At 39.8% G+C, this 16763-nt stretch overlaps 1 protein-coding gene across 1 annotated transcript in view; it reads right to left on the bottom strand.

Moving 5' to 3' along the window:
* The window catches only part of DHRSX (dehydrogenase/reductase X-linked), a 161512-nt gene that overhangs the window by 46540 nt on the left and 98209 nt on the right, over window positions 1-16763 (bottom strand). The window contains exon 4 of the mRNA XM_042809727.1: window positions 10644-10745. Within this exon, the coding sequence (XP_042665661.1) occupies window positions 10644-10745 (102 nt within the window). The remainder of the gene's footprint in view (window positions 1-10643; window positions 10746-16763) is intronic.

Here is a 16763-nt window from a genome sequence, read left to right as displayed (position 1 = left end):
ATGAGCTTTTGCTTTGCAATTGATTAGCTGTTACTGAAATGTTCAGGAAAGAGGCTGACAGCATGCATGTAGAAAACTGCCAGAATGACACACTGGTGTGCGATTTTGCAACTATGCTGAGTGACTGTTCTTATTACAAAGTAATACGTTTCAATGTGCCACAGTTATTTATGTATTGTAATTTATAACTTAATCAATTAGCTATAACATTTAAAAAAAAAACAAAAACCTTATCATTTTATTAAAATCAGTAGGCAACAGAGAATGGAGGATATTTTTTCTCAAAGAATGAATGTAACTCAAGAGAACTGTCTCTGCAATCATTCATCTATCATGACTGCCTATAAAAATTTCCAATGAAGCTATCTGGGATCCATCAATGAACACGTCTTATGTGATTTTAACAGTATAATGAATCTATAAAGTATAAGTTTATGAGAGATGAAAGCATTACTGCCCAGGCATACCACATTTTTATTGGCTTATATAAGAAGATTTGTATCATGCTTGCCTGTGCTGCAGATGAAGGTAAACACTGTTGTAATTCCTGTATCTCCAGCTGCACAAGACATCCTTCAACTCTACTGTAGATTTAATAATACAAGTATTCTATTCGTTAAGATTTATTTACAGTGAGCTACTTGGAGGTTTTAAAGCTACTTCTCTCAAAAACACTTAAATGAAAAATAACATGGGTAAGATTTAAAATCTCTCTTCCAGATGCAGATCAAAATGCCTTTCTTCCTAGACAGCTCATAGAGCTACATTTGGATGCAGCATCCCCACATGTCGGCCCGTTATTCCCAGCAACCGAGAGGGCTGGTCAGCAGTACAAGAGATCAGTTCTATGAGTGATGTCTTCACAGCAGGAGAAGAACCTATGTAACCACATTTACCTAATTCTTGCTGTTTGCAGGAGACACATTCTCAAGGGGAAAAATGAAGAGAAAGCATTACTCCAAATGAAAGAGCAAAACCTTTTCTACGAACAGGTTTTGTGTTTTTCCCTCCACGAGTGCAGGCACACAGGGCAAACCTCCCCAGTAACAGAGTTCTCAAATTGCACTAGCTTGCACATGCATACACCAAAAGTTTTACCAGTGGATCTTTCTAGCTATATATCAGCACAGTCTAGTTCTCTCCTAAATATGCTATAGTGAACACCGCCACCTAAATTTTATGCTGTAGTATAGTGATCTGGATGGCACCTAGAGTCCTACCAGGGGACCAGACCCTCAGACACCAGGGCATCTGTCTTTTCTCAGTGGTGGGACACAGTCTTAGCATGCATGGACATACCTTGGAGGTGACTGGACACCTAAAAGTAGTTTTGTTCACTGCTGCTAGAACTGAGACCTGGGCTGCAGAGCAGAAGTGTCCCCAGATTTCCCTTGCCTCTTCCTAGAATCACGGAATCATAGAATGGCCTGGATTGAAAAGGACTTCAAAGATCATCTAGTTTCAACGCCCCTGCTGTATGAAGGGTCACCAACCAGTAGACCAGGCTGCCCAGAGCCACATCCAGCCTGGCTTTGAATGCCTCCAGGGATGGGGCATCCACAACCTCACTGGAAAGTCAGTTCCAGTGCATCACCACCGAGAAGAAGTCCCTGCCTGCATTCTGCTCTCTCCGCTATCCCAACATCAGGTGACCCAACATCAATCTCATCGAGGAGCAGCATGTGTGCATTGGGAAGGGGGGAGGTTCAGCCCCAGACATTCTTACCAGTTTCATCTGCCTCTCCCCTGCAAATAGTGAGTTCACTGTCCCTAATTTTCTTACCTAGCTATCCTAGTCCTTTGTGCCTGATCCCATGGGATCTCACCGTGCCTCCTGCATGTGCTTCCACTCACACACCACTCTCTGTTCCCTCCAGTCCAAGTCTGATTTCCTTATGAGGCTGGGAATCTCCAACCAGCCTCCCCTTCCTTGGCTCAGCTTCCACCACAGGTGACACGGGGATAGGTGGAAGTTAATTTGTATAAGTTTTATGATTAGTCAGAGGCTAAACAAAAGAGAGAGATTATAATGAGGTCCCAAATAAAGTGTGTCTCTTCATCCTCACTACCAGTCCCAACTTCTTCCTTGCTACTTGCTCCCTTTGTATTTCTTGATTGAGTAATATATGCTACATTCATAGTTTAAAAGTCTTTCAATTAGAAAACACCAATGTTCTGCCATTGGGTGTTTCCCCATCCTAAAGGTTCTCATCTGACTCTTCACTCTTCACTCACTCTTCTGCCATCTTTCACTATTAACCTCTCAGCCTGACTGTTCTCAAATCCTCAAATCCTCTGACCCTCAAATCCTCAGCTGACACTCTTCTAGTTCAGTTCTCCACACCCTGGCTTCTTGTATAAATCTCTCTCTTGCAAGTTACAGTCTTGACCCATCTGCATTCAGACTGGGTCTTCCCTTTACAGCATTGGTTTTGTCCTTACATCTAAACAGGCAGCAGCCAGCATGTGCAGAGAGATATGGGCAGCAGCAATGCGAGGTCAATAGCTACACCAGCTCATCAGCCATGTCTGTGAGACATTTAGGTCCAGAGAGTGCAGAAATCACCTTCCATCTCCACAGCTGTGCCTCAGCTATGAATCAAAGCAAGACCTGCGCAGTCCCAAGTAAGGACATGCTTGGTACAGGCAACTCTTTCTTTAGCTGTTAGAAAGTGAAAACGGTTTTCACACTGAAACGCTTAACATGCTTCTGTCTCAATGCAGCATGGGAATGTTCTACTGGTGGAGAAGATTTCATCCATCTCTGACACAAAGGCAGCATCGTGCCAGTAATCAAGTCCCAATTCCAAAATATGATAACATGTGAAGAGCTTTTTTAAAGAAACTTGCCATCAGTTTTGGCATCATAAAAAAAATACATGATGTTTTTTCTTGCTCTTATCTGAAAACAGATAAACTCTCTTATCTAGTATTACAAATATTAAATAAAAATAAATCAGCCTAAGACAAATAGCTGGCATCAAAACTTTTAGCCTACACATTTGAAATTGTTCTAACTGGTGAGGAACTGAAAAGTGAGCAATGCCAGCTGATAGTGTTCATGCATTACTATACAGCTGAGAAGTGGACTGCATTGGTTACGCCAACAGAGTTAAACGATTGTGTATTTCCGGCAAAGACAAGTTAAAGGGGAAAAAAAGAAAGGAAGATGTAGTCCAGAGGAGGGCCACTAAGGTGATCAGAGGGCTGGAGCACCTTTTCTACAAGGAAAGGTTGAGGGAACTGGGACGGTTTAGCTTGAAGAAGAGAAGGCTCCAAGGAGACCTCATTGTGACCCTTCAGTACCTGAAGAGAGAGTATAAACAGGAGGGGGAACAGCTCTTTACAAGGGTGGATAGTGATAGGACAAGGGGGAATGGTTTTAAACCAGACTGAGGGGGTTTAGTTTGAATATTAAGAGGAATTTTTTCACACAGAGGGTGGTGACACACTGGAACAGGTTGCCCAAGGAGGCTGTGGATGCCCCATCCCTGGAGGCATTCAAGGCCAGGCTGGATGTGGCTCTGAGCAGCCTGGTCTGGTGGTTGGCGGCTCTGCACATAGCAGGGGGGGTTGAAACCCCCTGGTCTTTGATCTTTGAGGTCTTTTTCAACCCAGGCATTCTATGATTCTATGATTTCACGATTGGGATTGTCCTATGGGATGTCTATTCAAGGATGATAACAGCAAAAACTCAAACCTTGCGGGGTTCAGCAGAAAACAGGTTATATAATACCTCTGATTAGCTTCCGGATTTAGTGTCATGCTGCAACACAGTGAATATGCAAGAATGCACGCTAGTTCCCCAGAAAAGGTATCAGCTTTGAAAAGAAAATATGATCCATAAGTGAGGTTTTGGTTTTACACTAAAATAAATCCAAGCATATGTTATCATTTCTGGCTAGAAAAAAGTAAATAAATCCTAAGTATATGCTCAGTAAATTATTTGTTATTTGTGTTGGCACAGTGGTGAGTTATCCCGCTCACAACCTGAAAATAGGAAAGTCAATCGTAGTTTTTTTCATTCAATAGAAAGTTCTCCTAGAATGAAAATACCTTGTTTTGCATTTTGTGTAAAATATATTTTACCCAAATGCTATAAAAAGTTAGAATAAACCATGGCCTATTCCTGCCTCTCAGAAAAGCCAGTGGCAAATGTCCCAAACACTAAAGCAGAACCAGTTGGGTTTCCTAATCCATCAATAGCTGAATTTTGTATCTGTCTTCCACTGATAAAAAAATCGTATTCAGGACATAAAAGGAAGTGGGTCAAGAACCTGCAGCATATGGAGCCTGAGATATTTCCTTTTTCATAAAACATTTGATATCCCAGACACAGAAAAAGCTTTGGAAATAACTAGAAAGACAGAGATAACATCAAACAAAAGTCAAGATTTTAATGAATACAATCCTTACAGTCTGACACTCGGAAGTAACCCAAAGGTGCTCTTCTGACATATTAGTAATTCAAATAACAAATAAACCTCTTACAAGAAATCTGATATCTTTATATAGGATACGTTTCGTTGTGGCAGACAGCAGTGCTATCCAAGCACAACAAAAGCTCTAGCTGATGACTGTAGCTAAAAATCTGGGCGCTAAGTAGATGTGAGCATTGAATGACTCTTGGTGGCTCTGGACTAGCAGGGCTGGGTACTGTCAGCAGGAGCACAGTGATGTGATACCTGTGCCCAGGCAAGCTGCCTCCGGTCCCAAGGCAGCTAACACCTGTAAAGTGCAGTGTGATTAGCAAACCTCCACATAATTTCCAGTCATCTCTCTAATAAAGATAGTGCTGCTGAGAAATCTGGCTGAATGCTTCATTGGTGTTAAAAAAAATCTGGTTATAGAACAAATTAATATTGTATGTTACTGTTCATACGACTCTTTTAGATTTTCCCATCATCTGTGGGAAATTCATTTTAAACCAAATTCAGAGGACCTTTTCCAGCTCTAAACATGTCCCAAAGGCCCAGCTCTCTCATGATGTCTACTATCACCCACCACATACGGGCAAAGGACCAGCTGTCTTTCTGCTTATTTTCCACTGTTTCTCCCTGTTCTCCCTGTCTGTCCTCCTCTCTCTTCTCTTTCACCTCATCTTCAATTAAATATTGCTCTAATTTGTCTTCATGGCAGTGTACAGATAAAAAATGATCCTGCAATCAAGACACTGGAATAAGATTCATGTGAGACCAGTTCCTGAGTTCATCATAGCCTCCTGTATGACTGGAGGAAAAGCATTATTTCTGCTGAAATCCAAGTTCCACTGGAGTCAACAGTAATTCTCCTCACTAACTTTCCCTCGGGGAAAGTTCCTCAGTGATTTTCCACTTCTCTGGGTTGGTTTCTCTTTTCTCCATTCTATAGTCTTAGCAGCCTGCAGCTGCTACTGAGAGGAGAGCTGGATCTTATCTAATCCAGTGGGCCAGGATCTTTTCAGGATCTCACGGCTATAATGTAAGTAATCATGTTTAAACCTAACCAATGCACAACATCTGTAAGTAAGTAAGAACCTACAAAACTGCTTACTTTTGTTACCTTCCCTTGTTCCTAACCCTCAAATCTCACATTTATTCTGAAGATTTGTTCTTACAAATACTCAGTCACAACAATAATTTTATGTGTGACCAACCATGACAGCATCCATGGGACTTCTCCATGCAAATTCAATGCAAGGGATTTGCCCACACTCCACATGGCTGAACTGCGGGTAGGTAGCACAAAGGAATACATCGATATTTCACAAGCTTACCTACAGATACAGCTTTTATTCTGCAATAGACACTAAAGAGGGAAGATTATAGAGACTTATGCAATCTGTCAAGAGACTGAGATTTCTCAGACGATCTACAAATTATGGATTATGGACCTCTGAATTATTCACTAGCTCAGAATTATTGATTTTAAATTGGCTCATACAGATTTCAAACCAAAACGTATTTAATGTAATCTGCCTACAATTGGCTAATAATATACTGAAATCTCTAATTTTTTTTCTGTTTGTGTGCATGCCAAGACATTCACTAAATGTAATTGCAATTCAGCCTTTTCCTGTTCTGTAGGCCAAACTACAAACCATTTGGTAAACTGCAACAGAGAAAGTAGTTGCTATGTCGTTTTTAATGAATTAGACAGCATTGCATTTGGTACTGTTGTCGCTAAAGATGTGATTTTAGTATTAACTCACGTGGTTTTAAGGTCATTAAGTACTGCAAAGAACACATAAGTAAAAGCATTATCTGAAGGACATCTGGAAATTTCTAGCACACAGAAAAAAAAATGATTGATTCAATTTAGAAGAACTATCTCTCACATGAATCAGTGACTACTGTTTATGGAATTTTACATGATGTTTACATCTGTTCTTTCTGCAGCTTCATGTAGATAGAAGTCTTTTCAATAAATCCTAACACTATTTTAATGACTGTATTAGAAGATTATACTACTGTAATGCTGTAATATGCTAAATGCTCTTAAAACAAACAAACAAACAAACAAAAAAACCAAAGAACAACAACTACAAAAATTGACACCAGTTGCAAATTAGTGAACTAGAAGATGCATTATTCTGACTTTTTGTCAGGTTAAGTTTTCTAAACTGTATCCATCCTTCTGTAGCTATTTAGCTAACCTCTTTTTCACTTCTTTTTCCCTGTGCAGAAGATGTATTATATTTTGGTGTCACAACATTTTTTCCCTTTTTACCACTAGCACATTTTGTTTTTTTTAAAAGATGTTTATGCAATGCCATATTTGCATCTTTAAACATGTTTTGTTTATTTAAAAAAAACAAGAGCTGAGCATGCACATTACTGATGCAGAAAGCAAAGCAATGGAACATCAGGCTTTTATTTGTCAGCTGAAATCATGTGTGCATTCAACCAAATTTTTCCTTTCAAATTAGAAATTAGAAAGTTAAATGTATATGCTAAAGTCAACTATAACAAAAAGAGAAGAGGTGACTACATTGCACTAATCTCCCCTTTGAAAGCCCTGAATGTTCACGTTAGACTTCTTAAAATGCCTGAAGCAATTGGATACCTAAACCTTACTGAAGTTCTTGTGGGATCTGAATGTCTTGCTCTGGGAGAATATTTTGCAACTCAGGAGTTTGGCATTAAATTAATTTCCAACTAGATCTTGAGCCAAGCAAGTGATGGAGAGCACATACATTTTTCTTTTTTAAATCACCAGCAACCTCAGAAATTGCAGAATTCCATCATGAAGTACTGATTATTTACCTAACATATTAATTCATTCCAAATCACCTATATTTAATAACATTTCAATGTTAATTACATAATTTGCATTATTGCATAACATTAGAACTCTCCTCTGTTCATCCTGAAATGACCGTGTTTTTGTTAGGCTCAGGAAAGCCCACATAAAATATCATGTACTGTCACAAAGATAAATATTCATGGAGATATGATGTGGACAGATCACTAACATAGAGACATGATTATATAAACCAATAAAAGATTTTAACTTAAAGCAATTAAATAACACTCATATACTGTGAAGAGAAACGCAATGTAACAATTCATGTTGTTTTTACATTAAAAATAATAAAAGAATACAGTCTTTATTAATAGAACTCTTGGTCCTGTGAAGACAGGAACATATTTGTTAGATTTCCAGTGTTGTGATTCAGAAATCATGGATCCCCACAAAGTCCATTTTCAAAACCTAATAGAAACTTTCTATTACACCCAATAGACTTTGGGTCAGGCTCTTAAAAATATATGACTCCCTACAAATATACTGACCAGATGTCTGGCCTGAAGGCTCTACCTTCAGAAAACAAATATTCTTGAAATCAAGAGCGCTAGAGCTTCAAGATCGGTAAGCAATGACAAAGTACTACACGATACTAACAAGTCTACAATTTTAGGTGCATACATTGAAACAAAAAATCCATCACGTCTTTTCAGGAATTCTCTAAGCCATATATTAGCCATGACAATTGTCTTGCTATTGACAAAGTTTTCTGACAGAAAGCATACATGCTTCTGACAAACATTCTCAACAACTTGTCTGTATAAAGAAAAGCTACTGCAAGCCTTGCCCTACTGGGGACCCAGATTTGTTTCTAGAGGATTGCACAACGGAGCCAGAGAAGCTGGTGACTGCAATGAGTTTTTTGAGTGGGTAGTGCCTCTAGCTCTGCAGCCCACAATGGACTGAATCTGCTTCCTCCATGCATTGCATAACAGTGAACAAGCTGCATAAAAGAGAAGGAGAAGTGACAAGAAGAAGACTACTGATTAGCCCAAATAACAGCATTTTTCTTGTATGTGCTCAGTACTGGTGGAAAGTCAAGACAAGATGTAAAGGTTTTTGCCTCAGGCCATTGCATACCAATTAGATTTTTTTTTCCTTATATATACCTTGAGAACACATGGATTTTCACCTTAACACTAGGAATAAAATGGAAAGCTACAGATTATTTATAGCAGCAAACAGAAACAGACATAAAATGGGGAAAAGGGCTTTTCAAAGTGGAAGATGGTGATACACCAGGTAATGGTCTGAAACCAACTTAATTGTAAGGGAGTCTTTACAGCAGCTTTGGATGGGATCACTTCCTTGATTCTGTTAAAGTCTGAGTAAATAACAGGGTCAGACCATTCATTTCAGTCTTGCTTCCAAAAAGATTTTATTTTTTTTTTAACAATTGAATCCCTTTCAAGCTTGAAGTAGTTTTTAACCAAGCATTAAGTGAAATCACATTTTTCCAGTAGGTCATGAAAATCATAGAATTCTACAATCATTTGAGTTGGATGAGACCTTTAAATGCCACTTGGTCCAACTCCCCTGCAATGAGCAGGGACTCCTACAGCAAGATCAGTGCTCAGAGTTCTGCCCAGCCTGACCTTGAATGTCTCCAGGAACGAGGAACCCACCACTTCTCTGGGCAACCTATTCCAGTGCCTCACCATCCTGATCCTAAAGAAACTTTTATCTTATATCCAATCTAAATATCCTCTGTTTTAGAAATAATTTCCCTTTGTCCTATCATAACAGACCCTGCTAAAGAGTTTGATTCAGAAAAATGTTAGTCTAGAACTTCCTTCCCAAAAGAAGCTTTGGGTCTTTGGTCTTCTATTAAGCATATTATGAGATCTATTTTTATCTAACTTAGTTTCTTGACCAAGAAGATTCATCTAACTGCAATTTTGTCCTTCCCACTTCAGCAGCAGCTAGGGCAGAAGCTAGCCCTTTACTTCAGAAGGATTTCCATCCGTGCTGTTATTTTAGGCCCATCATTTCTCCCATGTTGTCCCCAAGCCTTATAAAAAAGCCCTACCCTTGCTCTGGTAGGAAACTAATGGAGGTTAGGGGCTGCCCTCAAAGGTCACAGACACTTTTGTTCCGCAAAATTGTATGTGTTCAAGATGCAGTTTTGTTCCTATCTGTGTAACAGCCTGCACTGTGCATCTTTAAAAGAAGGCATGTACAGCAAGGGAAATTTTGTAGCCAGGATTGGATATCCATTACCGTTAAGTTCTTCACAATTAAAATAAAAATGATAGGCTTTTTTGGCTAATGACATAAAAATGAACACTTCCTTGAATATTTCATAAATGTTTCATATCAATCATGAAATAAAATATTCTTGAATTTTTATTGCAATAGTTGCCTTATTGAGAGCTCTTCAAGGCATCAACAGATGTAACAAAATCATTTATTTTGCAGCACGTTTGCCCTCACCTGGACTGAAGGGTGCACAAGGAAAAAGAAAGTGTTCTTTGGGATGCCTTAATAAAAACACATGCAAATAACTGGGAAAACAAGAGCAGTGGCATATAACAGCAGAAAGTTTCTATAAGAAGCCTAAACTGTTGCTGGAAGGATTTTCCCCCAGTTAAACACATAGGAGAAAATTCCCCTTTAGGAAAGTGCACACTAGGCATACAGGGCTTTGGTGGAAAATTATTGTATGGGCTAGTTTCCAAAAAATATTGTGGCTGCAAAGAATAATTAGATGGCAAGTATTTGCATAACAAAGTTTAAGTCCCTAAGAGTAATGAGATTCATTTGATAATTGTATGACTGTAAGATAAATATCGTCCTTTTAATTTGTTCTGTGACCACTGAGGATGCATCTTGATGGACAACCTTCCAGCAGCAGCTTGATCTGAGCAGTGACTGCTCTGAGGCCTCTGGATACTTTACTAGATCGTATTTTAAACAGATTGACCCCCAAATCCAGTTCACCACAAAGACACATTGAACACGTGTTCATACAGGGAAAACACAAAGGGACTGAGGGTCCAAAGGTGAAAAAGCTGCTTTTCTACAGCCATGAAGTACATTTTTCCTTTGCTTTGCTTCGTTTTAAGCAATGCTCAGATTCTGCTGCCACTGCATGAGTTTTAGTGCTGGAAAGCTAAGCAACGCAGCAAGCAGCCTGTGATAACACCATAAGGAGAGGTGGCACCCAGGTGCTCAATGTGCTCAGCTGATGCTCATACATACATTGCAATTTAACTCCTAGAAGGACATCCCTGTTAATGCTGCAGTGCTGTAACCTGCTGTTTGGTTCAGACAATCAATCTGAAATGTGAAGAGATAGCAGAAAGGCCTGTTTGTCACATTCCCCCCATGCAGATGTGTTAAAGAGGAATGGAACTCACCATTATTCACCAGCACATGGAGTGGACAATTCTTTGCTCTAAACTGCTGCACAAATTGCCGAATAGACTTCATGGAAGCCAAATCACAGTATAAAAACTCCACTAGGAGAAAAGAGAAGACAAACAAACCAGAGTTAGGACAGTTACAAAAATAAGAAAACACTTATATACATTATCAAAGACTCCTGGAAAGTAAAGATTTTAAAACTGAAACTAGGTTTTGAAAATTATTAGTAAGGCTGTCTGGTCTCAGAGGATTCCTTTCTTCTCTTTCTTCCTTCCACTTGTTTACCAACAATTTGATAAACAGACTACAGCACAGCACACGCTGTAAGAAGGGACCTTTCTCACTACTCTTATCTCCAGTACATCAACGATGTTCACCAGATTGTTTCATCCAGACACAATCAAGGCTGGAAGCTGCACCTATAATGGTTCTGTGTAACATATTTGTACAATACGGGTTGAGGCAGGCTGCAGGCACAATTCCAAGCCAAATAACAGAACGATCACAGTTCTTATTAAAATCCTTTACAGAAAAACATCTCCTTCAAATCCCTTTGGTTTTTCACAGTACGGATACATCCTGAATCTAGACAGCACTAGTCCGTGGCAGTGGTCTTAGTGAATTTATATAATTTTTTCAGTAGCACTTCCAGAAACAGGGAGAGTAGATTCCAGCTTAAAAACACTTTAAATTCACTTTTTTTTTTCTAAATGATTATAAAGTCACATCATTTCAACAACCCTGACTCACGTGAATAAGACTGAATAACTTAAGTTCCCTACAGACCTTTAGGAAGTTTGCAATTTTTCTTAATTTTACCAACATCCTACAAGTGGAGGTGGCAAGGAAATGCAAAAGTCATTAGCTCCTGTTAAAGAACAGAAGTGATCAAGTCATTCCTATTGAGGGCTGGAGGCTATGTGAAACTGTCACTGCAACTGCTCAGATACACACAACTTGGTTGTAATAATTTATTAGTAAATAATATACTGGAATAATCCTTTCTAATACAAAATGCTCATCTTGGTACAGAAAACATTGGGTTTCTGTCAGCTGCAGTATTTGGTGGCACAGTGCAGGATCCAACCAGCCTTTTAACATTTGTATGGATTGTGGCAGTGTTGGTTACTCGTCTGTTTTTTGTTAATGCCACAATGCTATATATGGATTATATAGCATGGAATATATATGGAATATATAATGCCATAATGCTATATACTGGAGGGGAGCAGGACCCTGAGAACAACTAATACATTTTAATTTCTCCCATCTCAAAATTCTCTTTTCTGCACCACCAACAGCACTTTGGTGAGATAACCGAGCTAAGGTAAGTGCATTTCAGACTGACCACTACAACCTCATCCTTCCTGGAAATTCACTTTTTGCTACACCTGTCCCATCTGTCCTCCCTTAATCCTGTGATTTTGCAGGGAAAGAGCTGCCATCTGTTGTGACTGTACAGTGACTAGATCAATGGGTGTGACTATCATTACTAAGCTTATTTATTTGCTTACTTGGGAAGTGTGTGCTCCTATTTTGTACTTGTAAAGTACTTTCCATCAAAATATCAGAACCTGCTTTGGAAAGGAAAACCAAACAGAAGCCCCAGACTCTTCTTTTTGCTCACAAGGCAGAAATCTTAATAGCCAAAGTTCTTATTCATGCTCATTCACGGATGGTGGGTCTTCCCCAGCTTCACCAGAGGCAGCACCAGGCTGCCTGAGATGTCACCCCACTCGGCAAAGTGGGTCAGAGAAGCTATTCTAAGTCAATCTCTGCAGGGCTATGAATAGGAACTGAGTTTCTTCTTTGTCTCACAGTCTCAGTACTTTGTTTTAATATTGTGCCAAAGAATTATACATGTGGAAGCTAAAGATTACAATTAGTATTTGCATTATTTCAAAGTGTATACAAAAATACTAAGTAAACCATTAAGAAAAATGCCTTTATTAAAGACCAGCATTTAACAGTGTGAATGAATGACCAAACCTAAACTTGAACTCAGAATGGGCAATAGGCTTTCTGTGTAAGTCAGGTATGAGCAAGGAAAATAAAAATGCATAATAACAGCAAGCAAACTGAAGTATAAGCCGAAATTAATGTTTAGACATGTCACTTTTTATCATTTTAGTATGTCTGCCAATAGACTAAATTATTCAAGTGCCTATCACTCAGCCTTTGTGTTTAATAGTATACTGTCTTAAACATTAACCATTTGTTTCTTTGCTGCACATCATTAAGAATAAAAACAGAGAATATGATATATAGTTAGAATATCAGAATATCTATATTTATAAAGTATCAGAACTAAATATATAGAATATCTGCAGCTAATTGTACTGAAATATCCTAATTTATAACTTCTCCCATTTTATCTCTCCTTCTCCTATTCTTCCCCTTTCTTTCAGATACTTCTAGAATGACAGAGGTATGTTTCTTTCTTCTGAAGGGATATGTTCCTTATTCTTATGTAAACAATTTCTCCAGTGAAAGCGAGTCGATATTTGTCAAACACCAGTGAAAATATTCACTGTTAAAAATACCATTGTTGTGCTGTGATGACTCAGTTGTCTGAAAATTATTATTTAATAAAATATAAAAGGAGAAGAATTTCCCAAAAGACATCTAGAGTTACTAATGTTATTATCTGCAGACGGGCAGATATATGATGGTGCTGCAATTGCTGCTTTGCCTAATTGCTTTCTTTTAAACATGCATCTGTCGCAGCATGTTTTCAGCAGCCGTTTTTCTGGCTCCTCCTCAATAGATGTGTACGAATCCCACAACGTTATGCTGGTTCACAGCACATGGGACCACTGTGTGCCTACACAGCTCAGTGTCTGTTCCCGCTCTGAGCACTCTCAGCTCACACCATGAGCCCCACGAGAGCCTGATCACAGAATCTCAGAATCACACTTCCCCAAGTTTCTCCCTTAGGGTCAGCTTCCCACTCTGCATTTCAGTTCGGCTGCTTCTACATGTTATTAGCATGGGATTCATTCAAAGGAAAGCCACAACTCTGCGCAGAGTGGCAGGGAGTGACATTTCCTCCTTCCTAATGGGAAGACGACTATGGAAAGGATTGCTTTGCCCATTTGCCACCCATCTACCCAGTGTCTGAAGGTGCAAGCGGGAGCAGTTACTCCTCCAGCTCACACAAGGAATGGCTCCTCAACAAGGCCAACACAAATGCTCAGGAGCCACAAATCTGTGCTGCAGAACATGTTGCAAAAGCTCCACATGGGCACGCTATTTTGTGGATGCTGTATCCCAAGGGTGCATGGAGGAGTTCAGCTGATCATCTGCTCTTCTGCCTCACCGTTATATTTTAGCATATACACAGGGCAAAGAAAAACTTTGTCCTGCTCATAACAGAACAGACTATGCTTCTGAGCACCTGCATGGTTGCTGTTTATTAGAAACTGCTCTTAATGAGGTGAATATCAGCTGGTGCTGTGTCGTAAAGCTGAAGAAGCAATGTCAGCAAGGTGGCAGGTGGAGAAAGAAGTGGAGCAAACACCAGCAGGGATAAAGCATGAATCAGGTGGAGAAGACATAAAATGGTTCTGGCTGAAGCCTCCTTTGCTTTGGTCACTGTATCACCTTTGCTGACACTAATAAACAGTGTCCTTGGCTGGCCCAGTCTTCAAAGACAAGCTTGATATCTCCTTTCTCCACTTCTGAGGTCCTGGGGACCTCTTTCCCTAAAGCAAGGTGTCCTAGAATCAACCCATCTTTCTGATCAAGTCCCGTTCATCTGCATGTTCATTTGCATGCCTTCCAGCCAAGAGAAAAGCCATTCTCAATCAAAACAGAGCTGCCAAGAGCTGGGGGTGAACTCCTGAGCAGCTGTAAATCCTGACCAGCTGAGCTCAAAAACTGCAGCCAGAAACCAGGCACTATATGACAACACCACAAGTGGAAAATGCAAAAGCAGTTCAACACTGTTAACACACCTCTGGAATCTATCAGTCACAACCTGGGTGCATGTGTAAGCACACAAGCCCCTGTCAGCAGAATGTATCTCTTCTTAACAGAATATTCCTGTTATCCGGGATTCGCTCAGGGGATGGGGTGCAAGTCTGCACAGATGTACATGATGACAGACTGCTTCCAAATGTCTGCAGAGCTCTTACTTTAAAAGGATTGCTAGGAAAAAACAAGAAGCAAAAACAGGAAAATGAAGTGTGTGCCATCCAGCTGTGTATCAGTGAGACAATCATCACAAATCCAGCCAGCACAGCATCTCCTATTGATGCTGTGTTCCTGCCCTTGTGCACTTGATGATCTCTCTGGCTTCTGCACCACAGGCAGTAGCACTTAAGATTCTGCCCTGCTCTGCATAAGTAGCCAAGATTCACAGAAATTAAACATTAAAGTGATTAATGCATAGAAAATTCTATTGTGCACAATGCTACCTGTGCACTGGTTCAAGTTCTCCCTTAATTCCAGCTGCACTAATGGTGACAATTCACAGAACTCTGACTCCTATTTTCCAAATTATTTTTAGCATTTATTGTACCAAAAATGTTGTCTGTTGCTTGCTGGACACCTTATAAGTCTCCCCCTCTTCCTCTCTGTCCTTTATTGGTCAGAATAACACTGTGGCATTTATCCAGATCACTGATCATTCATGGACTTTGACAGATGATGAAAAAAATTATCGACCATAGCTAACCCCTGTGCAGATTTAATGTCTGAGGTAATGTTTTTGATATGCCATTGAAGAAAAGGACAGATGGAACACATCCATCTGGCAAAGTGTGTAAATGCAGTGCCATGGATTAAAATAGTGAGCATATTTAAAGACATACAGCTAGGGTATGATCATTAAAAGCTACATTCATAACTCAAGTTATACTAGTTTGTCTGCAGCCTTCCAGAAAGTAAGCGAGAACACCTACATTCAGCTGCAAATTCTCTGAGTCACTCATTTGAGTGCCACCAAGTTTAGAACCATAGAATCAGAGAATCATTTGAGTTGGAAGGGACCAATAAAGGTCATCTAGTCCAACTGTTCTGCAATGAACAGGGATACCTACAGCTAGACCATGTTGCTCACAGCCCTGTCCAGCCCAAATCTGTCTCTGAATATGCCCAGGGAAATGGGGTATCCACCACGTCTCTGGACAATCTCTTTCAGTGCTTCATTATTCCTTATTGTAAAAAATTTTTTCTTCATATTCAATCTAAGTCTTCTCTGTTCTAATTTGAAACCATTTCCCCATGTTCTATCACAACTGACCCTGCTAAAGAGTCTGTCCCTTTCCTTCTTATAGCACCAAAAGGCTGCTATCCAGTCACCTTGGAGCCTTCTTTTCTCCATGTTGAACAGCCCCAGCTTTCTTAGGGGAGGTGTTCCATCCGTTGGATCATTTTTTTGCCTTCTTCCAGACATGCTCCAACAAGTCTATGACTCTCCTATATTGAGGACTCTGCATATGAACACAGTACTCCAGGTAAGGTCTCACCAGTGCAGAGATGAGGGGCAGGATCACTTCCCTCGTCTTGCTGGTCACGCATCTTTTGATGTAGCCCAGGATATGGTTGGCCTTCTGTGCTGCCAGGGAACAGTGCTGGCTCATGTCCAGTTTGCCATCCACCAGTACCCTCTGGTTCTTTTCTCTATCCTTACATTCCAGATTGTATTGACAGATTAAAGGTAGTCTGAAGAACTATCTTGGGCCTCATGCTACTGTCTGTGAGCAGGCCCTGGCTGCCATTCTCCAGACAATTCAGTAAATAAAGAGCTTAGCATTGGTGTTCATGATATAAAGGAAAATTCACACTGAGCAAATGTTAGAAGTTCATGCTTCCCCCTCCCCCAGGGTGATTTGAACACTGCCTGCTCAAAGAGGTATTAAAAAAGAGGCATTTTGTGGTGCTATTACTTAATTGTGTAGCTTTAACCTACTGTACTAAGGGAAATGAGGAACAAAAACATTCAGCCTTCCAGAAGATACTTTTTCTTTCAGACATGGAAGAGTAAAATAAAAAATAAATTTGTCCTCAGAAACCAAGCGAACAATCTTTCACCTTCATAGCAATGTTTTCACCTTCATAACAGAAGTGTGTGTCTAGTCCAGTAATCCTCTAACTTGTTAAATTCAACA

Source organism: Centrocercus urophasianus, unplaced genomic scaffold, assembly GCF_019232065.1.
Source record: "Centrocercus urophasianus isolate 14NV4802_14NV808 unplaced genomic scaffold, USGS_Curo_1.0 seq_12, whole genome shotgun sequence".
NCBI classification, from domain to species: Eukaryota; Metazoa; Chordata; class Aves; order Galliformes; family Phasianidae; genus Centrocercus; species Centrocercus urophasianus.
Note: the sequence above shows the minus strand (reverse complement) of the source record. Positions and strands in the feature narration are given on the sequence as shown.